The 23,302-nt window shown below is 36.3% G+C and overlaps 2 protein-coding genes and 1 long non-coding RNA gene across 5 annotated transcripts; 1 reads left to right on the top strand and 2 right to left on the bottom strand.

The window, feature by feature from the left end:
* The first annotated feature begins 1,028 nt into the window (after nucleotides 1-1,028).
* On the top strand, nucleotides 1,029-8,068 carry LOC110772152 (Di-glucose binding protein with Kinesin motor domain-containing protein). 2 transcript variants are annotated; one of them, XM_088255762.1, is made up of 20 exons: nucleotides 1,029-1,451; nucleotides 1,943-2,241; nucleotides 2,362-2,533; nucleotides 2,633-2,703; nucleotides 2,787-2,970; nucleotides 3,458-3,567; nucleotides 3,669-3,768; nucleotides 3,877-3,963; nucleotides 4,064-4,240; nucleotides 4,347-4,620; nucleotides 4,790-4,951; nucleotides 5,061-5,276; nucleotides 5,365-5,402; nucleotides 5,617-5,780; nucleotides 5,885-6,136; nucleotides 6,213-6,284; nucleotides 6,447-6,521; nucleotides 6,614-6,682; nucleotides 6,857-6,925; nucleotides 7,338-8,068. In XM_088255762.1, the coding sequence occupies exons 1-20, from the start codon at nucleotides 1,247-1,249 to the stop codon at nucleotides 7,776-7,778; spliced, it is 3,237 nt and encodes a 1,078-aa protein (XP_088111888.1). In that variant the 5' UTR covers nucleotides 1,029-1,246; the 3' UTR covers nucleotides 7,779-8,068. The 2 variants fall into 2 exon arrangements, with proteins under 2 accessions (XP_088111888.1, XP_088111887.1); XM_088255761.1 differs by having other exon boundaries at nucleotides 1,940-2,241.
* A 3,150-nt stretch (nucleotides 8,069-11,218) lies between these two features.
* LOC110772155 (Dof-type zinc finger DNA-binding family protein) lies at nucleotides 11,219-14,435 on the bottom strand. 2 transcript variants are annotated; one of them, XM_021976568.2, is made up of 2 exons: nucleotides 12,604-14,435; nucleotides 11,219-11,767 (listed from the first exon to the last, which is right to left on the bottom strand). In XM_021976568.2, exon 1 carries the CDS (start codon nucleotides 13,944-13,946, stop codon nucleotides 12,615-12,617), a length of 1,332 nt encoding a protein of 443 aa, XP_021832260.1. In that variant the 5' UTR covers nucleotides 13,947-14,435; the 3' UTR covers nucleotides 11,219-11,767; nucleotides 12,604-12,614. The 2 variants fall into 2 exon arrangements, with proteins under 2 accessions (XP_021832260.1, XP_021832262.1); XM_021976570.2 differs by lacking the exon at nucleotides 11,219-11,767 and adding an exon at nucleotides 12,109-12,295.
* A 5,746-nt stretch (nucleotides 14,436-20,181) lies between these two features.
* On the bottom strand, nucleotides 20,182-21,100 carry LOC148293639 (uncharacterized). The gene is made up of 3 exons (XR_015836296.1): nucleotides 20,887-21,100; nucleotides 20,383-20,463; nucleotides 20,182-20,307 (listed from the first exon to the last, which is right to left on the bottom strand). It is a non-coding gene; the product is annotated as an uncharacterized LOC148293639 (long non-coding RNA).
* Between the last annotated feature and the right edge of the window lie 2,202 nt (nucleotides 21,101-23,302).

Raw genomic sequence — 23,302 nt, 5'->3', positions numbered from 1 at the left:
AATAAATAAATAATATATATTTTAAATTAAGATTATTTAAATTTGCAATTTTTCACGTAGAGGTGTCAAATGAATCCGTTCGGCTTAAGCATAGCCTGAATTCGGTCAGGTTAAGTAAGACTCGACACTACACGACCAATATCTTTGAACGAGCCAAGATAAGATAATTTAGCCTAATGGGTCGAGTCGGACCAAGTTGAGGCTCGTCGTGGGCCGTGCCGGGCCAAAGCCCGTTTAAAGATATCTTTTTAATTATATTTGTTTTAGAGAAAAATGTTACATAATATTGTTATATTTATATTATAAGTTCAAGTTTATGTCTTTTCTCTAATAATATATTTTTAAAAATGCAATGTTTTCTTTATAAATAAAATAATGATTTTGTTTTTCAAGTTTCAATTTTTTAAATCCAAACAATAGTCTTTCCATTTTTTATTTAAATATACTTCAGAAAAAATCATTGGACTCTTCTTTAAACAAATAATAAATCTTGTTAGTATATACATAATTGTAAAAGGGATTGAAATGAATTGTAAAAAATTATAACAAACAAATGCAATGCATAAGTTGAGCTTGATGTGGGCCCATATAAGCCAGTTTAGAACTGCGAACACGGGCCAAACTTAATGATTTTTATAAATAGATAAACCGCTTGTTTATTAAGTGGGCCGACTCAGCCCAATACAAAACCCTCGACTTGATGAATAGATATTCTACAAATAATTGAAACTGCAAATGAAGAAGTTCTTTTTTTTTTTTTGGTCAATAAATGAAAAAGTTCAAGCTAGTTTGGTTCGACTCAAGTGAAATGAGAGAGAAATGAAAGAAAATGATCGAACCAAACCAGTAAAGTCGAGCCAGTTTGGTTTTTTCATATTTAACCCTACTTTCTTTTTGTTGAAGAAATTATTGCTTGAAAATAAATTGCACAAGATGGGTTCAATTCACATGTCAATGATAATGCGCTCCCTAATCTGTATTAAACCAAATTAAATAACATACTATATATTTTCTTTCCTTTTACGGTTGGAGCAACTTTCTAGTAACAGCGGGACTATAACGGTCTTTCATTCCAACGGTAACTAAATTCAAATTTGAAGACACTCAAATTCTCAAATGCAAACCCTCATTCTGCTCATTCAAACATCAAACCCACTTTCTTTGCTGCAAGAAAAGCTATTTTCGCTCTCCGTACCACAATACTTTTCTCAGTTCCCGAACACTCTTTTCTTTAACTCCCATTCCCATGGAAGATCTGCAATTCGACCCCGTTTTCCAAGAGGCAAAAACCCCAATTTCTTGGGTTCCTGATTCCGACAGAGTTCAACAGCCAAATCCAGATCTCAAAGATTCTTCCTTGGGCGAGGTTGATGAGTCTTTGGTGGATTCGATGCTTTGTGATTCGGGTTCAAGACTAATCCCTTCCGGATTATCAAGATCCAACTCTACAGGTTCCTATCTCTGGTCTCATATAGTTTTTATTTTCTTGTTCTGGATAGTATATGTTTGGTTTCTGTGAAAAGAAAATAAGTCAGATTTGGGTCTTTCTTTTTCCTAGTAATTGGGACCTAAGTTACAAGAAGGTCATCCTTATAAGCATCTTTGTTAAATTGAAAGAAAAAGATCATCCCTTTGTTTGTTCAATTACATAGGATGAATATTAGGGCTAGGCTTTTCAGTGACTTGGGTCTAGATAGATGCCAATTTTTGTCTGGTTTGATATGCAAATTTTTGAAACCCTAGGAGTTGCAATCCATGTTAATCACTTTATGTTGTAAATGTTATTAACTTGCAATTGTTTTTTGTTTGAGTTGGAAATTTCGGAAATTTACAGCTGTTGAGTTGTTCTATTCTAGTGTCACAGTGTTGGTTATAGATGAAATAGACAAGAAAGTATTCTTCACTGAACTGGGGAATCTAATTATGGTGGATTTTGCAGCAGACGAATATGTGATGTTTGTGAATGCTGGAGGTGATGCTTCAAATGAAACAGATTCTAGTGTGAAGTTTCTCGCCGACACTTACTTTGAGGGAGGGAATGTTTTACGAACCAATGAACATATAAATGATGGGGGGGATTATCCATTCATCTATCAGTCAGCCCGAGTAGGGAACTTCTACTACCGGTTCAATTGTCTTCCTCCTGGATACTATTATGTTGATATTCATTTCACTGAAATCATAAACACAAATGGGCCTAAAGGAATGAGGGTATTTAATGTATTCATCCAGGAAGAAAAGGTAAGTCAAATTAAGGGAAATGCGTATTTGTGGTTTATTTTCTTTTTCCATTTCCTTTTGTTGAAATTAGTAAATCCAGGGACTGATCCTTAGAACTTCTCTTCTTGGCTAATGTGGCAGGTCCTATCAGACTTCGATATCTTTGCGGTTGTTGGAGCCAATAAGCCCTTACAATTAGTTGATTCAAGGGTCTCTGTGAAGGAGGATGGAGTAGTTGTGATAAGATTTGAAGGGGTTAATGGAAGCCCCGTAGTTAGTGGAATTGGAATTAGGAGAGCACCAAATGTTTCAGGTATTCTTGTATGCATTTCTTTTGTTTGAACTGTTTTGTCAGCGTGTTGTATGTTTATATCAGTATTCTAAAGTTAGTTTGGCTTATATTTTATTGTAGTTCCAAAGCTGGTGGTGGAACACTTTAAATGTAACAACTGTGATGCTGAAATAGAAGTTCCTTCAGCTCAGGTCAGGCACATATCACCTAAAGTTGAAAGAGCTTACAACTTTAAGGCTTTTTCTTAATTAGCGACATAATTTTTGATTCACAGATGAAATTAATGCAAACAAAGTCCACTGCCAAATATGAGAAGAAGATACAAGAGCTTACCACTCAGTGCCAACTTAAAACAAAAGAATGCTATGAGGCATGGATGTCTTTGACTGCAGCAAATGAGGAGCTGGACAAGGTCATGATGGATCTTGACAACGTGACATTTAGGACACTGTCTCAAGGTATGGAGAGTGGCTCTCTGGTGTCTAAATTAAGTGAACTAAGAAATTTTTTAGCTAGTTAAATGACAGATAATGAAAAATGTCCATAGTTTGTTACTTTGGGTGACTTTAGTGAAAAATGTCCTTGATATGAAATGAGGATATCTATTAGTTTAGTTTTTGTTTTATATTCTCTTGTACAAATTTTGTTATATCAGCTATACATGGATACCAGTGAGTTCAGATTTAAACGTTGTCCTATTTTCAAGGTCAAAAGTGGGGAGAGCTGGCCCACATATATATAATTTTTTTTTACAAAAAAATAAAATAAAATAGATATAAAAGACGGTAGTTTCCATTATTCATCATATGAGTTGAACATGAAAGAAGAAAGCCATAAGGCCTGCCTACAAAAGTAATACCAGAATCATTTTCAATTTAACTAAAAGTTATCTTAGATTTTACACTTTGAGATATTATAATTTCTGATTCTATTGCATGTCCTTAGATCAAACCATTCAGAAACAAGCTGAAGATATAAAGAACATTTCTAGTAGGTATGAGCGTGATAAGAAGTACTGGACAATAGCAGTCAATGACTTACAAGAAAAGATTAAGGTATTTGGAAATGCATTATTTGTGGGTGTGTATAAGTATTCATAATTTGTTCTCAATATCAAGTTTCTGACTATGAATTTTGTGCCTGGTTTCTTATGCAGCTGATGCATGAGGAGCATTTGCATCTTTCTCGCGAGGCACATGAATGTACAGATTCAATTCCCGAGTTGAATAAAATGATTTTTGCAGTTCAAGCATTGGGTATGCTATTGCTAGAGTTCACTCTTCAATTTTTCGGTTTTCAAATACAGGTGAAATAATAAGTTTATGCCACAAGATGTTCCATGGACTCATGAAATTATTTTGCAGTTGCTGAGTGTGAAGATCTTAAAGTGAAGTACAACGAAGAGCAAGCTAAGAGAAAAAAGCTCTTTAATGAGGTTCAGGAGGCTAAAGGCATGTGTCATTTTTCTACCTAGTAATTAGTGATGCAATTAATACGTTATATGTTGACAAGTTCAACTTATTAACTTTGTACGTGCTTAAAAATTATCAGGGAATATCAGGGTATTTTGCCGCTGCCGCCCATTAAGTAAGGAGGAGATGGCAGCTGGGTGTAAAACAGTTGTAGACTTTGAGGCAGCAAAGGATGGATGTCTTGGATTCCTGACGGGAGGCTCCACTAAAAGGTCTTTTAAATTTGATCGAGTGTACACACCGAAAGATGATCAAGGTATCTACATGTATATATATATTTCATTTGATTGCCTCCTAACAGTATTTAAGTTGGTGAAATCTGTATTGAGTTTGAGCCAGAGCTTTTGCTTTTGTCTTGACAGTGGATGTTTTTGTGGATGCTTCCCCCATGGTGGTTTCAGTTCTAGACGGTTACAATGTATGTATATTTGCTTATGGACAAACAGGGACAGGAAAGACATTCACAATGGAGGGCACTGAACAGAATAGGGGAGTCAATTATAGGACTCTAGAGCAGTTGTTTGAAATTGCAAAGGAACGAAGTGAAACTTTTTCATACAGCATATCTGTTAGCGTACTTGAAGTTTACAATGAGCAGATTAGGGACTTGTTAGCTACATCACCATCATCGAAGAGGTAAGATTACAGTTGTTTATTTGAACTTATAGCCACAGCCATCATAGAATTGATGGTTTGAATATTCTGTAGCTCAAAACTTGACTTGGTTCAGCTGAGAAAAGATTCTCAACATTTTGGGCATCACCTTGCAACATAAAGCTTACACAAATTTTCGTGGAATTTTTAGGTTGGAGATAAAACAGGCTTCTGAAGGGTGTCATCACGTTCCAGGGATAGTAGAAGCCAAAGTTGAAAATATTAAGGAAGTGTGGAGTGTACTGCAGGCTGGAAGCAATGCTAGAGCTATAGGAAGTAATAATGTTAATGAGCACAGCAGCCGATCTCATTGGTACTATGCTCTATTGTTTTCTCCTTATTCTGTTTCCTTGGGTGATCTATTTAATTTCTTTTACTCTGTGTTTTTATACTAATATATAAATATTGTACCTGTTATTTAGCTTGCTTTCCATAATGGTAAGATCAAAGAACTTGATAAATGGAGAGTGCACCAAGAGCAAGCTTTGGTTAGTGGATTTGGCAGGCAGCGAGAGGCTTGCAAAAACTGATGTACAAGGAGAGCGACTAAAGGAAGCTCAAAATATCAATAGATCCCTTTCAGCTCTTGGAGATGTGATATCTGCTCTTGCAAATAAAAGTAGTCACATTCCTTACAGGTCTGCTTTATCTGTTGTGCGCATTTAGGTCATTCCTCCACCAATCTTCATATTCTGGTTTTTAACAATGCTTGTTGCTGGGTTTCAGGAACTCTAAGTTGACACATCTACTTCAAGATTCATTAGGTAAAGCTAAGTTGTCCTAGCGGTGTTTGTGTGTGATTGTGTTTGCATGCCTTGATTTGTTTGTTCAAAATTTTGAGGCTTGGGTTAGTACTCGCGTAATTCTCTGATTAAATTAAATGGTCAATCTAGCTCTAAAGGAAAATTGATTTCTGGTAGTTGTTAACTTGTTTTCACTTACTTTATGACTTATGAGATTATTATTTATGTATTGCAGGAGGTGACTCTAAAACTTTGATGTTTGTGCAAATAAGCCCTTCAGACCAGGATTTGGGTGAGACTCTGAGTTCTTTAAATTTTGCAACAAGGGTTCGGGGAATTGAGTTGGGTCCTGCGAAGAAGCAAGTTGACACAAGTGAGCTCCAGAAAACAAAAGTCATGGTTGGTACATTGATTTTCAGTTGAATCTTTAATAAATTTTCACTTATGTTTTCTTTATTACACTAATGATTTACATATTAAACATCTTTTCTTTCGTTAAACAGCTTGAAAAAGCAAGGCAGGAAGCAAGATCCAAAGATGAATCTCTAAGGAAGCTAGAAGAGAGCTTACAAAACTTGGAGAGTAAGACCAAAGGAAGAGATCAAATCTACAAAAACCAACAAGAAAAGATCAAAGAACTTGAAGGGACACTTGAGTTGAAGACAGCCTTGCATAGCCAGTTAGAGAAGCAAGTTTCGCAACTTTCAGATAGATTGAGGGGGAAGGAAGAAATCTGCTGCAGTCTCCAACAAAAGGTTGCTCTGTACCTTAATAATTATTATTTCTGTGCTTCTCTCTTATTAATGCTGACTGGAACTTTATCTGTTGAAGGTCAAAGAGTTGGAGGTTGAGCTCAGAGAAAGACACAAGTCAGACTCAGAATATGCATCTTTGCAACAAAAGGTCGCCAGACTCATGTTTTGGATTTTTTTCCCATTTTTATATGTTTCTTTTAAGTCGGAGGCCCTTTTTGTATTGCTTTTCTTTTTTTAAAATGTGTGCAAGTTGCTGCCTCTTGATATGTTCTAAAAAGATGAAAGCTTAACTTTGTTCTTTTTGGAGCAGGTTAAGGATCTTGAAAACCAACTGAAAGATCAAATGCAAGAGTCTGAGTTTCAATCCACCATTCTTCAACACAAGGTTTTTAAAGACAATCATTCCCAGTGCATAGTTTATTATACCTGTTGACAACGAATTAGGTCATAAATACTTTTGTTTCTTCATTGACTTAGGTAAAAGAGCTCGAGAAAAAACTGAAAGACCAGGAACAAAAATCAGACTCCTCCGCACTTCATCAAAAGGTTCCTGCACTACCCCTTTTTGTCCTTATTTCCATTGAATAGTTACTTTCTTATATGTTTTAATGCAAGCTATTCACGCAAGGTTTTTAAAGACAAGCATTCCTAGTGCATAGTTTATTATACATGTTGACAACGAATTAGGTCATAAATATTTTTGTTTCTTCATTGACTTAGGTAAAGGAGCTCGAGATAAAACTGAAAGACCAGGAACAAAAATCAGACTCCTCCGCACTTCATCAAAAGGTTCCTACACTACCCCTTGTTGTCTTTATTTCCATTGAATAGTTACTTTCTTATATGTTTTAATGCAAGCTATTCAGTGGAAATGTGCAAAATTCAAATATAGTGAACGGAAGTATAATTACTGGTCGGTATCAAATGTATCATATGTTTGTACTTGTAACAAAATTTCCATCACATGATAAAAGATGTCTTGTTAAGGAAAATGTATTCTACAATGATAATATTCTACATACTTTATTATTCTGAAATTGTGATCTACAATGATAATATTTTAGAACTTTCCACATTTCCTTTTAAAATTCTGAAATAGATTGTGTTTCTACTATTCACAATTTTTTTAGTTTTTTCTCTGAGAGAAGACAAGACGGAAGAGAAACTAAAAGTGCTAACATTTATTTGACATGTGACACAGATTAAGGAACTTCAAGACAAGTTGAGGGAGCAAGAGAAACAATCAGAGTTTGCTGATGCAGTAAGGGCCACTCCTAATGAAGGAAAGACCTGCATAAGAGATGAAATCATGAATGATGCTGAGGCTTGCATCTTAAGGAGTTCGAATTCACTAAATCGTCCAATGAGTCAAGGTTCTATATCACTAAGAGGGAATGATTCTGTCCGTGAGATGAGAAGGAAAAGAGAGTTTAAAAGTGGTGAGACGGAGAACATCATTAGGCTACCAAATTCTTTTAATGATAACAAAGTTAGGAAATCCGACCCACCGAAGATTGCAAGAATTACAAGAACAGCAAAGCCAGCCACTGCTACTCAAGGGCCATCGGTTAATAGGAGGTTTAGCAGAGATCAGATTCAAGTTAAGGAGAGGGATACTGCGAAGAAAATCTGGTCAAGATAGTGAAGAAGAAAAAAAACATCAACTTTCTGTATGTTTTCTTTTTATTTATGTGTACATATATGCATACACATATAGTACTTCTGCATTATGTTTTCAACATATTACTTTTCTCGTACTATCTTTGCGTGACATTAGAAATTCATTCATTAATGAATTTTTTTTTTTTTTTTCATTCAGTGTACGGCTTGAGTTTCTGTTGGTTTTCCTGATGTATTTGTGTTTGTTTTCCTTTGTTGACCTCTCTGTAATACCTTTGAGTGTGAAGTGGAATATATTTGATATTTTAGTTAGGTTAAATTGTACATGTTTTAATGGCAACAGAGTTTATTAAGAAGTGCTGTGAATTGAATTATTGGGGAACCTTTGGAGGAGCTAATTTTGAGTCCATAAGCTTTGAGTGGAAGGAACTCAAGGGCCATACTTTACAGTGATTCTAGTGTTGACTAGGGTTGCATTTAATTTGAAGATGGATTTCAAAATTGCAATATAATTGTTTTAGGCTTAGGTTCAATTCAAAAAGGTAGGTTAATTGCTATGGGGGCCTTTGTTGCTACCTTGCAGCCACTTCATGGGGCAAACTCAGTTGTCAGCTAAGAGGGTCTCAGATTGTGGTGAATTAGGAGACCAGCTTAGTAGTAGCATATGTTGAGCCACCACGCATAGCCAACAAGCACATGCATAATTAATATAGGATTAGCAACATTCACTTACATTAATGCACCGGCTGCTATTCATATTTTTACCTATGGTATTGAAATAGATAAGAAATTAAGTTGAGAATTGTAACTCAAGTGATCAAGAACAATTATTCCGTAACAGAGTTGGGTATAATCAGACCAAGCCTAAGGCAAGCACTCTACCTTTTTTTGGATAAAGGCCTCAATTTAGCAACCTTCTTAAACCAATTTCAAACCCAACGGAATGCCCCTAAAATAATTCTCACCATCGTTTGAGGAGGCCTGTTTTTTTTCTTATTTGTGGTAAAAACGATGGCCGCATTTTGTTTTATTAAAAAAACACTCATCGGCAAAGTATCCATTAGTGTAGTGTTTTAAAGCAATTATTCTTTAGAAAAGACTCTGAATTCGAGTCCTAGCATCCATGTATTGTGTGTGAGTTTAATTTGTTATCACTACTCTCAATATGAAAGGTCCTAAAAAAACAACATTAAACCCAAAATTGAATAAGAAAGAAGTCACACACAAGCACTTTGGTTTGAACATTGCAGTCAAAGATACAGATATCGTGAAAGAAAGGGGAATTTGTAGTTAAAAACCAGTCTTACAGAAGAAGCTAAATGCACATATTTGAAGACAAAAACAATGAAATGATGAGGGTTGGCTTGGTGGGAGGAAGGAAGGTGTGTGAGGGCGGTGTTGTTTTCCGACCCCTAAAGAAAATGCCAAAAAGGGTGACTATATGAAAGCGATTTTGTTGTTCTAAAGGGGGTCCCCATTGTCCAACAGGTCATCACAGACACAACAAAACAAAATCCCCGAACGTTATTATGTGATGATGATGACATGTTTGATTGCTTAATTGCCACATCTCTCTGTTTTGCTTCGCTGTATGGAGAGAAACAATCCATCTTTTCTTTTCTTTTCTATTACATTGACAAAAAAAAAAAGATAGAGCTAGCAGCAAGAAGAAATGCAAGTTTGCATATGAATTTTGTGCAATTCTTTCAATTAGTTTGACATGTTGTTGTGAATTTGAACTATACACATTTAAATAAGAATCTACATGCACTAGTAAAAAAGGTCGCAACAGTCACCATTATTTGGTGACATTTGTGGCCGTGACAAAAGACACTAGTCACATTTTTTTATTTTTTTGGTGATTAAAAAGGTTTTTAGTCACTTTTTTTGCTCTTTTTAGTGACTAAAGTCTTTAGTTAACCTCTACAACAGTCACCAAATAATAGTGATTGTTGCCTTTTTTTGGTAGTGATGATTAGCGATTCAGATAAATGATTTAGTAACCAACAACACAATATTTTCCCATGTCGGTAAGATATGTAAAGTAATTTTTGCATTAAAAAAGTATGCCTTGATATTTATATGGATTAGGCAAAAAGCAAGGAGGAGGCTATAATCTCAGTCAAAACCATTATGCATAAAAGAGGTAATTATCTAAAACCTTTTGATTCGTGTCATCATGAAGCATTGCCCTTCTGAAATAACGTGCGGTTGAATAATTAAAGAAATGTCTGGCTACTTGTAAGCATGACCTTCGTGCTCTTTCTTGGAAGGGTCCACACATGCATGATTGGACGGTGGATGATGATGAAGCCAACAAAATTACCAAGCAACACACACACCCAGAGACGGTATGTGGTGGGGCCAGAGCTGGGCTGCAGGATAAGGCCAGGTGAAGATGAGAAACACTAGATTGTTTCTCAACAAGAAGTCATGAGCTTCTTGCAGCTATATCTATATGGGTTGTAACTTGTAAAATGACAGTTGACACAACGCACAGAAACAGTCTAACCAAAAAAAAAAAGCGTTCTTCCACTCAGTCCTTCACGATAATCACGCAGTTCTTCATGTTCTTCCGTTGTTGAGCCACTCATCTGTCTCTGTCTCTAAAGCCAAATGTTAATTAACAATTATACATGCATGCATGGTGTATATATAATAGTTTTTTTGTTGTTGTCATAGTTTATAGTTTATAATGGGAGGGACCTGTTAGCATAATTATATATATATTAATTTATTGATTTGTTTATAGGTTTTTATTGAATACATGTGGGTCTGAGATGGTATGAAAAAGCAGCAACATGTTTATGAAGGATGAGGAGGAGAGGGGGGGGGGGGCGGGGGGGCCTGGCATGTCATGGCAGGGAGTTGGTGGTGTTACAGTGCCCTACTATATATATATATTTGGATTCATAGAAGCCTAAAAGAATGTTGCACCAGTGGAGGCCTGCAACACCTAAAAATTGGTTTCATGGAAGGAAGCCTGGCGCATGTAATTTCTTACTCACCTGGTAGATATACAGCCTTTTTGCCTTGATGTAGCCCAAATTGAAACAAAGGTAAAGACAGAAAGGATTGGCCTTATTATGCAGTACACAAAGTAAATAAGTGGATAGCTCTCTCTCTCTCTCTCTCTCTCTCTCTAAGAGAGAGAGAGGTTTTGCTGATGCAAAGAGTAAGAATTCATTGATATTAATATGCATGCAAAGATTTGCTTAAGAATTGAAGGACAAGCAAGCAAGCAAGCCATTCGTGTATTATGTAAAGAATTAATGGCAAGCATGCTTTTTGGATACATATTGAGTATATATATATATATATATACATGGACATAAAGGGAAATGTAGGAGGAGCTTTATGCGATATTATTTCTGCTAATGTGTTTTTTGAAAGTTATTGTGGGGTCTGTTTAGTTTCACATAAAATAGGCAAGGTAAAGAATAAAGTAGGGCAAGGCAGAGGGAGAGAAAGGGTTTGCTTTTCCCTCTCACTTGTCATGAAACAGAATCACAATGAGAGATGCTTTCAGTGGTAGCAATTAGCACGGAGGGAGGAGGGCTCGTCCTCCAAGACTCTAAAAAGCTAAACACACAACATTTTTTTGATACACCAAAAATCGAACCCTAAGCTTTAAGATGCCACATTTTTGTTTCTCTCTCTTTCTCTCTCTCTCTCTCTCTCATTGATTCAAATGTTGACAGTCCTTCATTCAATGCACTTTCAAACCACCACTTTTTCAGACAGCACCAAATCATGTACGCACCACACTGCCACTAATTATTACGAAGACAGCCCAAGCCAGAGAGAGCGAGAGAGAGAGAGAGAAGGCCGAGGGTGATCAGAGGCCAGCTAGGCTGGCTCAACATTGCAACTATTGCAGGGCTATGGAGGCTTTAAGTAGCTGGCCATTACTGCTACTGAGCTACTGAGCTACTGTGGTGTGTTTCTGTTTCATACAATGACATTGTGATCAGAGGCCGAGGAGGAGAGATGGAGCCTGAGACTCAGTTCCTTGATAGAGATGTATAGAAAGAGAAAGAGATCAGAGGGGAGACAAAGACACACTAATTAGTAGACAGTGAGAGTTGTAGATACTGACTGAACATAAAACAAATCAAAGATATGGTATTAAGTCCCCATTTAATAACAGCCCAAAATCTATATACACAGATCCCAATGGGATTTTTATTTGAGACAAGGGAAGAAGCTAGAAAGAATGAATGAATGGATTAAGTAGTGATCAGATTTAAATGCTACATTGTTTAACTAGCATCATACTTGCTACATTCAATCCAATGTTATAGATTCTTAACTACTCGAAGAAACTTGGATACCCACAAAACGATTTCTTTTTGGGGGGAGAGATCTAGAGAGAGAGAGAGAGAGAGATGTTCTTGCATTTTGGTGCAAGGATATTATTTCACTTCATGAAAAGCTAGTGTATTTATTGCTACCATAAACAGCAACTTTTTTCCTGAATCTACATGCATAAGAAATGGGGAAAACTACATGTGAACTGATGAACATCAACACAAAGCACTGCACAAAAAAAGAAGAACATCATGTAAAAAAGCAATGCAACAAGTTATCAAATTAAACAGATGAGAGTACTATTGATCAACATATTACTGAATAGTACTAAAATATACAAATGGATTTAGGGCAAAAAGTACTTTTCTTTTTGTTACCAATTAAACTTTTACATTTTTGCATATGAACCCAACAAAACCAACAACAAAACATATGCCAAAATGGGGTTTTAGTCTTGGACAATTTCTTAAAATAAACAATAATATAACTTCCCCACTTTTTCATGATCACCCTATGCTTTTTGGATTTGTGTCTACCTCATGATCATCTAGGGCAAAGCATTATATTGCTGCAAATCATGGCTACTCCACGCTTGAATTCCATGCTGCCAGTTGCTTGTGTTTTCATTGCCACCGCCGCCACCGTTTCCACCTCCGCTGTTGGTTGGAGTCGGAGTCACTGGCGGCGCATAAGAATTCCCAAAGAACCACTCCGTCGCTGTATCTCCGCTCGCACTTGCACCTTCTCTTCTTCCATGAGTGCCAACAACTTGATGTTGATGCTGATGATCAGCTTTTGTTGAAACCTCCAGATTCTGAAACAAGCTTATGGGTGCAATCTGCTGCGTTTTCTGCTGCTGTTCTAGCTGAGACTGCGTTGTCTGAGTTGACTGATCATGATCATTGCCACTCCCAAACAACATGGCCAGCCTCTGCTGTTGCAATTTCCAGTGAAGGTCTTGGTTAATGGAGCTCAAGGACTCAATCGACGACGCAAGGCTGCTATGAACATTCATAGAACTCATCATATTCTGAGTAGCACTAAACCCATCACCGCCACCGCCTCCTCCACCGCCGCCTCCGCCGCCCAAAGTGAGCGGATAATTGAAACCCAGAAAAGAATTACAAGAGGCTGATGTATCAAGAGGAGTGCTTATAGTCAATCCAGAAGTACCCGAAACGTCTCCAAAAGCCGAAAACTGGTTGTTGTTGTTATTAAAACTGATTCCAGATGAAGGGTTATGGTGGAGCCTGCTAGGCAAAGATGATAGGCCGCCGAGCTGAAAATCCATGGCGGGAGAAATGCCATGGAAGAACTTCAAGCCGCCCAGCATCATATTCTCCGAGGAGGAAGAGGCAGCGGAGTCTTTCGAGTCGAGGCTGCAGGAGAGCCTGGAATTCGAGGACGATGACCGCACTCTCTTGTTCTTCCGGCAGCCTCCGCCGATGGGGACATTGCGCAAGGCGCCGCCTTTGGTCCAGTATCTCCGGCAGGTCTTGCAGAAGTGACGTGGCTGCGTGAGGCTGTAGTTGTTGTAGTAGCAGAATTTGGTGTTGGGCGAGTCGCATCTCGGGCACTTGAGGGCTTGCTCCGGTGGCGGATGCTGCTGCTTTGCTCCTGAGGATGATGATGACGTGGGCTTCGCCCGGCTGCTTGCGCCTCCTCCTCCACCTCCTCCTGCTGCTAGGCTCTCACCGCCTTTTGTGCCGGGTGGAGGCTTCCCTGGCGGTGTGTTGTCGGAGGACATCATGTTTATGTTTTGCTTTGCCGCAGGAGAGGGTGCTTGAATAATCGATTGATTAGTTTTGTGGGGGTGGTGTGGTGCTTGGGTTTCCTTTTGGAGAGGCAAAGATGTAGTCAATTCATTAGTTTCATGCATGGGATGGAAAGAGAGAGAGGAGGGGAAGGAGGGGAAGGAGGGTTGTTGAATGTCGATGGGTGCTTGTGATCTTCATCAAAGAGAGGGGGACGGGGATTTTAATTAGAAAAAAGAAGAAAGAAAAAAAATAGTGATATAAGTAATAATAAGATGGTTTTAGAACTTAGATCTGATAGAATAAATAAAGCTGAAATATATGAGAGAGAGAGAGAGAGAGAGAGAGAGAGAGAGATCACTAGAAAAAGAAGTCGGTTTATATATATATATATATATAGAGAGAGAGAGAGAGAGAGAGAGAGAGTTAGAGTGAGAGAGAGGTAGAGGACAGAGAAAAAGAGGGAGAAGAGACAAGTAAACTAGATGATCTGAAAACGATCATCAGCTGGCAGAACAAAGAGATCCATAGGTATTTGGCATTCACAACAACAACAACAAAAACAACAAAACAATTTGGATAGAATCAGTTCTTTGATGGTTGGGGAGATGGAAAATGTGACCATACTGGGAGAGATTACTCTTATACCCAGCAGCACTGAAAATCAAAACCCTTTAATCTTCGGAGGAGCTGTGTGTACACGCGTTGCGCTTTTATTGACCAGTAAAAAAGTAATTTAAAACGTGATTAGTAACCCTAATCAAGTTGTTAAGAATTTCTTAAAAAAACGTCAAGGATGATGAAGTCATCTGAAGGCTGAGTCAGTTAGGCAGCAGCAGCAGCAACAGTAAGAGTGGGGGTCTCTCTCTGTCACTCACAGCAGCTTTGTCTATTCTTTCCCATGAAATGTCCCTTTTCAACACCAAACAAAACCATACATCACTTTAAAAGGCATGCATGCATAGTTCCCTTTTCTGTCTAATTATAATTACCTATAGCTTTTAGCATAATTAACCATTAATTATCTTGGTTAAAACTACTAAACTGTATTCTCAATTATTTTCTACTCTACCTATGAAATTAATTCAAAGCACAGAGCAAACTTTTGGGCACTGTAGCTAGTTATAAAAAACAGAAGCGTTTCTTTCAATTATGCAAATTTTGTTAGCCATTTATGAACAGACACAAGATAAGGTTAAAAAGATGATCAGTCCATTATTAACATTCTCTAATTAATAACTTTGTTTGTTGTCTGGAACTAGCTAGCTAGGCCTTGACCCAGCTTGTAGGGATTATGAGTCAGAGATATACCCATCTCGCCAGTTTTATAAAGTCTCTCTCTCTCTCTCTCTCTCTGTGTATAACTCAGGAATTTAACGGTCGCGATCACATTTTTTTTCCCTTTCGAAATTTGTCTTCTTCTTGGTCTGGATATTGATGAATTTTATTACTTTCTGCTGGGAACCAAGAGAGATGTACAACTCTCACAGACAGAGAGAAAGAGAGAGAGAGATTGAATATATATCATTTTCATGCTACTTTTCCATCTCGGTATGAAAAATCTTGAGCATTGATTTTCTTGCACAAAGTAAAGTTAGGAATCCTCTGAGTTTTGAACCTCCCCATCTTCACATTGCATACACATGCTTCTATATTGGAAAAGAGCAACGCTTGTTTGCAAATCTGTACTGGTTACAAAAACTTTTCTCATTCTAATCACTACATGATGTGTGATATGAAAATAATTGACAATATCTTACTTGTTATTATAAATAAAAGATCCGAATCATGTAACGACTACGTATTGTCGTCACAAAAAGGCCTTTTTTTCTTGTAGGGATAACTATATATATACGTATATATGAATGATGAAATATACAATTTTCAGAACGATAGTTTGCATAAAAAGTTCTGGAAAGATAGTGCGTATGTGATGGAATATAACTTCATGCAGTTGCATGATATATCATATATAATATATATACACTATAAAGAGTTGAAAATGAAAGTTTGGTATGCATTGTTAACTCATTTTCCAACCTCATTTGTCCCTACATATTTTTAATAGTAAATTTGGCTTACACCCTTCAAATTCAACTTATCTTACTTGCAACCCTTCACTTTTTGTTCCTATAAATAATACCCAATTTTAATAAGTAAAAACCCATGACTAGGATCGAACTCATCAAGTTATCTTATTAAGCTCAATTTTTTATTTATTATAATTTTTTTTTTGAAAGAACCTTAACGGAACGAGGGAAACTTTATTGATAAAACGAAAGATTACAACGGGGGGGACAACACGCCTGACCCAGACTCAACAAATCACATAATAGGGCGTCCTAAATAAGATCAAAGGGCACCTCAAACCAAATAAAGTTGTCTACATTATGCAGATCAAAACGAGCAAGTCGGTGTGCAACACCATTTGCTTCCCTATGAGTAAACTGAAAAAGAGAGCCAGGAAATTGTTTCTGAAGATGCTTGACATCTTCAACAATGGTACCAATGTTTGAATAATTTTTTGATTCCCCAATTTATTGTGGTGATTCCCTCTAAAAAATTTGTTTGCAATTAATTATTCATTTTATTATTAAAATTCATCAATACAGTCAACAATGTGTTGGCCGAAAAGGGCAGTTTTCCTTATTGCCTTTTTGAAATTTTATTCCATCTTTTCGGACAATAATCTATACCTATTTTAGAACTTGGATTTCATTTATTGTACCTAGTTTTTTGGTGGATAATAATCTACCTATTATTTTTTTTATAAATGATTGTGTATCTATATTTTCTATAAATTATTGTGTATCTATTTTTCTGTAAAAATCTACCTATTATTTTTCTATAAATTATTGTGTATCTATATTTTCTATAAATTATTGTGTAACTATTTCTGTAAAAAAATTTGGTAGATAATATACCTATATTTTTATATGTATATATTTATATTTATATTTTTCATAGGTACAATATTGGATATGTAATTTACAGATTTTTATTTTGGTTTGCAATTTTAGGGGCAATATGTTAAGGGAATGCAACCAAAAGAAATGGGGTGATTGATATGCTATTAATAGGGAGTATTAATTACAATCATGATAGTTAATGAAATGCTTGAAATAAATTATAAATAAAATATAAAGTCTGGTGGCAAAACGATGTAAACATAGGAATATTATGACCTCTTATATCTTATTGGTCATTTAAATTTGATGGGTCTATGTCTAGGAAATAGAAAATGTAGGGATATATATATTTGTAATTATTTAATGTAGGATGAGGCTGCGCTTCCGTACATTTGTATCTCTCCACTTGCATGATGGAGTCCAGTGGAGAGCTGGGCATATTATTGTTGACTCCTTCCGGCACGGTTGTCTAACAAAATCGTAGATAGTGTCGTTCAAGATTTAGTATCATAGTGTTGTTGAAGTCAAGCAAGCAAGCTAGGCTATAAAATTGACAGATTGTACTGATTTAGACATAGAGCCAGGCACAGGGCATTACCGACCAAAGACGTTAAGGAAGGAAATGGTGGTGGAGAAACGTGGACCGCCGTAAAACCAGTCTGGCTAAGCCAAATGTGTCCATATTTAGAGAGAGAGAGAGAGAGAGAGAGAGAGAAACACGTGATAGAGGTGGCCAGATTCCCGTGAGAGACCAAACCAGAAGCCAAGCTAAGTCCATAACCTCCCAAATCAACACATAAAACCAATGTTTCCATCTGCCCTGCCACTATTACGTACGAACCAAACGTTACAATTATATCTCACGGGCCTTCCATCCATCCCCCCCACAAATACCCATCATCTAACCACTTTCAAGTTCCATCCGTCATTTTATTATATCCGTATTTGTTTTATGTTTTTTTTTTCTTTCTTTCTTTCTTAATTATTTATTAGTGTTGTTTTTCATATGGTAATGATGGCTATTTGTCAGATTATCGTAAAGCCTTCAAGAATGGCGGAAAGCGCTTTAGTTTAAGTGTCAATTAAGATAATGTTTGATTTTGTTTACAATTGACAGATGATTGACCTGGCATATTTAACGATTATCAAACATTTCTTTCTTAATCAAATCAATTCCTAACAAGGAAATATGTGAACTCTTTGTCTTTTAAGAGAAATTATTCTTTTAGTACTATTCATCCATATGTTTTAAAATATAGCGAGAAAATATGACAAAAATGACTGCTATAGAATAATGTTATACTTTTTATTTTGTGTTTTGACAAAACGAAATACTCTAATATACGGAAAGGGGGATCAAACTTGAGTGCAAGAGAGCGAACACACTATTTTAGTCAACTGACCTAACTCCCATATACAATAACGAAAATCCACAACATCAGATGAACTGATTGTGAAAATTATTAATTAATAAACCAGGTTATGATTTTTGTCCTATATCTTCCATCAGCGTGCTTTCACTCTGCTCCTCCTGCTCTGTTCTGCTCCATGGACCATGGAGGGTGTTCTGGTCATTTCATTAATTTCGCAACTGTGAAGTCGCTCTCTAGTCTCTAATCTCAATTAGTCACGACTTTCAAAGGTTTGACTTTTAGTACTTCACTGCTACAAAGCTTCACTGCATGACATGCTTCCGCGTATTGATTTTTGGGGCAAATTAATTTTAATTTCAAGTCATAATTATTTTTTATATTTTATATCAATAAACATTCACTGCAAACTGCATCATAAACATGTCACATGGCAAAACACTCAAAATCAGGTTTTGCTCACTATTTTAACCCAATCATCGCCACCATTCTCAACACTTGACACATGTCCATACATAATCTTTGTTCTATAAATACAAGTAAAAAGTTAATCATTATTATATCTATGAACACGTGTCAAGTATTAAGAAGGATGATGATGATACACCTTAAGTTAAAACGGTGAACAAAAATATTTCTGTTTTGAGATCAACTTGCTAAAACACCCAACCCTAAAACTCTGATGAATGATTGGGTTATTATCTTTCAGACCTTAAACTGACCCAACATAATCAGAACACAAATCCAATAAAGATCCCGGGTGGTTGAGAAGATGGGTTTACAGGCCTATATTCTTGTGCAATATTCTAGGCCCATATATATCAACCCCATCACAAAGGGCCAAGTAAAGAAGGGTATATATGCTTCAAAGCGAAATTCTATAGTGACTAAATGATGAGTAGAACATGAGTTTACGCACTTCACTTCTTTCACTTGTTCTGCCAAAAAGAGTTGCGGATGTGCGGTTTATATGGAGAGAGAGCTACCATTATATAAAGCTAAGTTGACTACTGAAACGTTTGAGAATTAACCCAGTCTTAATCTTTTATGGGGTTTTTATTATTATTTCGAAACCAATTATCTTTCCTTTCAAGATGCATGCTAGTTATTCCTGGTATGATACTTTCATTTCAAAAAATTGGAGTCATTAATGTGCTATAAATCAGGGAGTATCAATAACAAATCAGGGAGTTAATGACATGCTTTAAAATAAATTAAATACAAACCATGAAGGTAGATTGCATATATTGTAATTTGGTTAATAATAATAGATCATATCCATCTTTGTACCTAGGAGTGGGCACGGTCCGGTTTGGTCCGGTTTCACCCTCAAACCACAGCTGAACCAATTAAACTTTCACAGTCCGGTTTGGTTCGGTTTAAGCTAAAATCAAAATGGAAACCGAACCAAACCAAACCATTCATATCCGGTTCGGTGCGGTTTGGTTCGGCCGGTTTAGGCATAAAAGAAAACATCATTTTCTCCATGTCACCGAACATGTTCATTCTCAAGTTCCCTAATATCAAACACATAAAACATTCACTAATCATACAACCCAAAGAGGTAAAGAAAAAACATACGAAAGAAAAGAAGCTGCAAGCAATAATAATTATTACAGAACATGATTCTCAAATAAATACAATCCTATTGTGCTTAATTATATAGTTATTACAAATCATGATTTAAAAAACAGTGATAATCCTTCCAAACAGCAGCCCAATCAGATTCAACACAACATTCTGCACATCAAAACAGTAAAATAGAACTTTTCCCCCTCTCGGCTGCTGATATTCTCATTCTGCACATAAAAACAACAATAATGGGTTTCATAAGAATATTGTATGACACAAGCTCTGTAATCGCATCCCACACACAGCAAATCCAACATGCTAAATCACCATATTTTTTACCAAAAAGCAACAGAGTGCTAAGTAAACTAATGGATTAAAACATAGAACTTCCATTCTTTTAATAGAAACATAGAACTTCCATTCAACTCTAGGAATGAAAATTGAAGCAAACCAACAACACATTACTAGTCTAGCAACAGAAACACAGAGCAGCTTACTCATTTTATCTCCTTGTGGAAGGTATATAGATGAATCTGAGCCCTACAATAACAAACCAACCCAAACTGAAGGCGAGTTACTGGATGAAGAGGTCCATTCTGATGCATTGAGAGAAATAATAAATGCATCCCTGAGATCTGCACCAAAGCACAAACATTGAACGCAGTTTCAAAATAAATACAGACATATATTTCATAAGTCTATTAAATCACCTTGAATTTCATAAGCTTGAGATCTTTGCTTTGCTTCTTTCCATGATATCACTTCTCCACAGTACTCAATAATAAATTGCTCTGCAAACATTGTACAGAGCAAATTAAAAAACTTACAGGAGATTAAATTCACTCAACATATGAACAAACTATAAATAAATGATCTATAGTTCAATCATAAACTTATAAAGCTTCAATGTTCTTAGTGGAGTCAAACAAAAGTGTTAAAGATAAATAACAGAACAAGATGCACTTGCCTAAAACACAGTAATATATATATATAATCAAATCCAGTAAATAATAGAATAGCAGAGAATCCAAGTAATGAGATGTCAGTTTATAGTTGTTCCCAATAATGGTAAGCTATTACCTTCATATTCTCATTTGCTAAAAGACCCCACCCACGACCTTCCGTTCTAAACAGCGATGGCTGCAGAGAACTAGTACTCTGTTGCATTGGGAGCAAGTTGAATACAAACCCAGCTGATTATGACGATCCACCACCAGCAATATTCACATAATCAATCCTTGCAGAACCTGGTGGTCGATGATGGAACTTGGGTTTCGCAGAGATGGATTTCGCTGAGGGCGAATGGGTGGGTTTCGCCGAGTTTGTTGGCTTGAGTTAGCGTCGAGGGAGAGGGAGAGGGAGATGTAGTAGAGAGGCAGACAGAGAGGGAGAGGTAGCAGAGAGAGATGGAGAAATAATGAGAGGGAGTTGCGGCTAGGGTTAAGAGACGAAGGTAAAGTAATATATATGAATATATATAATTAATTAATTAAATTTTAAACGGTTCGGTTCGGATTAACACAGTTTTTCAAATGTTAAAACTGCAGCTGAACCAAACCACTCCGGTTCGGTTCGGATTTTAAAACTGTTGACTTTTTTAAAGTCAAAACCAAACCAAACTGGAAAATACGGATTGGTTCGGCCGGTTTGGCCGGATCGGCCGGATTGATGCCCACCCCTATTTGTACCCGTTTGGCATTGCTTATTTGAGGTGATAAGTGATTTTTTTAAAAATTTGGGAAGCCCAGCCCGTTTGATAAACTGTGAGAAAATCACTTATTGTTAAAAATTGCTGTGAGAGAAAGCTATAAGGGAAAGTAGATAATGAGGTGCTTTCATTTTCTGATTATGTAGGAATCAGTTTCGAAGTGGCGCTGGGTTTAATGATTATGCGGCAATCATTTTCTGATTATGAGGGAATCAATACCAACAACACTTTTAACAAAAAGTTTACCAAACGCCAAACTGCTTTCTCTCACAGCTGATTTCTCTCACTACAAATCTGACAGCGATTATTTTTACAGCACAACAATGCCAAATTGGCCCTTACAAGTTTGGGTTTTAGTTAGATGTTTAAAGTTATGTGAGTTTATGTCTAGGATTTAAAAGTTGTAAGGACATCTATGTGAAGAACCCAAGACTACACATTGCAATGGGAAGCTTGAGCACACAGAAATGACGAAAAACCAAGAAAATTTTATTCAACTAAAGAAGGGTACATACGCTTGAAATTGAAGATGACGATCCAGTCTAGTAGGGGAGGAGGCCCCCTACCTAGCCAACTTAAGAATCTTAGATAAAAATGCTAACTATAATTAATAATATTATGGAATAGGGTTGAAAGAAAATCAACAAAAGCAATGGCAATGATGATGGTTGCCAAATAGTTTGCAGATGCCTCCTTTCTCACAACCTGAAGTGCAAAATGTCCAGCATTTTCCACCGTCTGGGTTGTCATCCGCACCAGGGACACACTTTCCAAGTTCAGGATGATCAGTACAACACTTAGAACCTTCAACAGTTGCTATCTTCCAAACTGAAATTTAAAAATAAAAAAAAGACACTTAATTAATTCTCCAAAAAGATTATAGTCTTAGTGCGATATGAACCAAAAATTAAAAAACAAAAAGCCTTTTGAACAAACTCTGCAATATATAAAATTATATTACAAAATATTTACGGAAAAAACAAGTGTAGACATGGGTTTACGCATTTGAGCAAACTCTAGATTCTTAGACTAAAAGTAATTAAAATTGATCCAATTTGGGTTTTCTATCGACTCATACACTGATCATAAAACAAAAGAAAACCCTAATAGCTTGTATGCATGGACATCTGTTTGACCATATATATAGGAGATTGAAAAGTCTAACTCACAGGAAAAAAATAAAAAAATATATGATTGAAGATCATTGAAACAAACCATTGGTGGTTGACAAGAGCACCAAAATGAGGACGAAACAAGGGATTGTAAACTTAGCCATCGTAGAATTCACTTCACTTCTTCTGTTAAAAAGTTGGCGACGATGTGCGATTTATATAGAGAGTCAAAAGTCATAAATATATAATTACGTTCAAAATATATATGGTATTTTTAGGGAATTAATTTACCTGAATTACGTTGTTACAAAATCTACCAATATATAAAGCAAAGTTGACTACTGAAATGTTTGAGAATTAAGCCTAGTCTTCAATCACGCCGGTTGCAAAACTAGGAAAGGAAACGCACACTTTCTTTCTTTTATGGGGTTTTTATTATTATTTCAAAATCAATTATCTTTCCTTTCAAGATGCATGCTAATTATTCCTGGTAGTATGATACTTCCCTTTAGGATAGGATCATTTTTGTTCTTGTAATTTGCTTTATTTTGTTAATCAATAAAGTTGTCGTTTCTTCTATAAAAAGAAAAAGAAAATCAAGCATAAATTATATCTTTTCCATACAAAATACTATCAAATTTCACACATGTTATGCATGTGAATTCCACATTAAAATCCGTAATCTAATATATAAAAATTCAAGAATTAGATTAATTAGGGAGGAGTAGTTGATTCCTCTCTCTCTCTCTCTCTCTCTCTCTCTAATTTCTCACTTGCCCGGTTCAAGACTTTCCCTATTCCAAGTAAGTA

Source organism: Prunus avium, chromosome 6 (assembly GCF_965620075.1).
Source record: "Prunus avium chromosome 6, drPruAviu1.hap1.1, whole genome shotgun sequence".
Lineage (NCBI taxonomy): Eukaryota > Viridiplantae > Streptophyta > Magnoliopsida > Rosales > Rosaceae > Prunus > Prunus avium.
The sequence above is the reverse complement of the archived record's forward strand: the minus strand, read 5'-3'. Positions and strand labels throughout refer to the sequence as shown.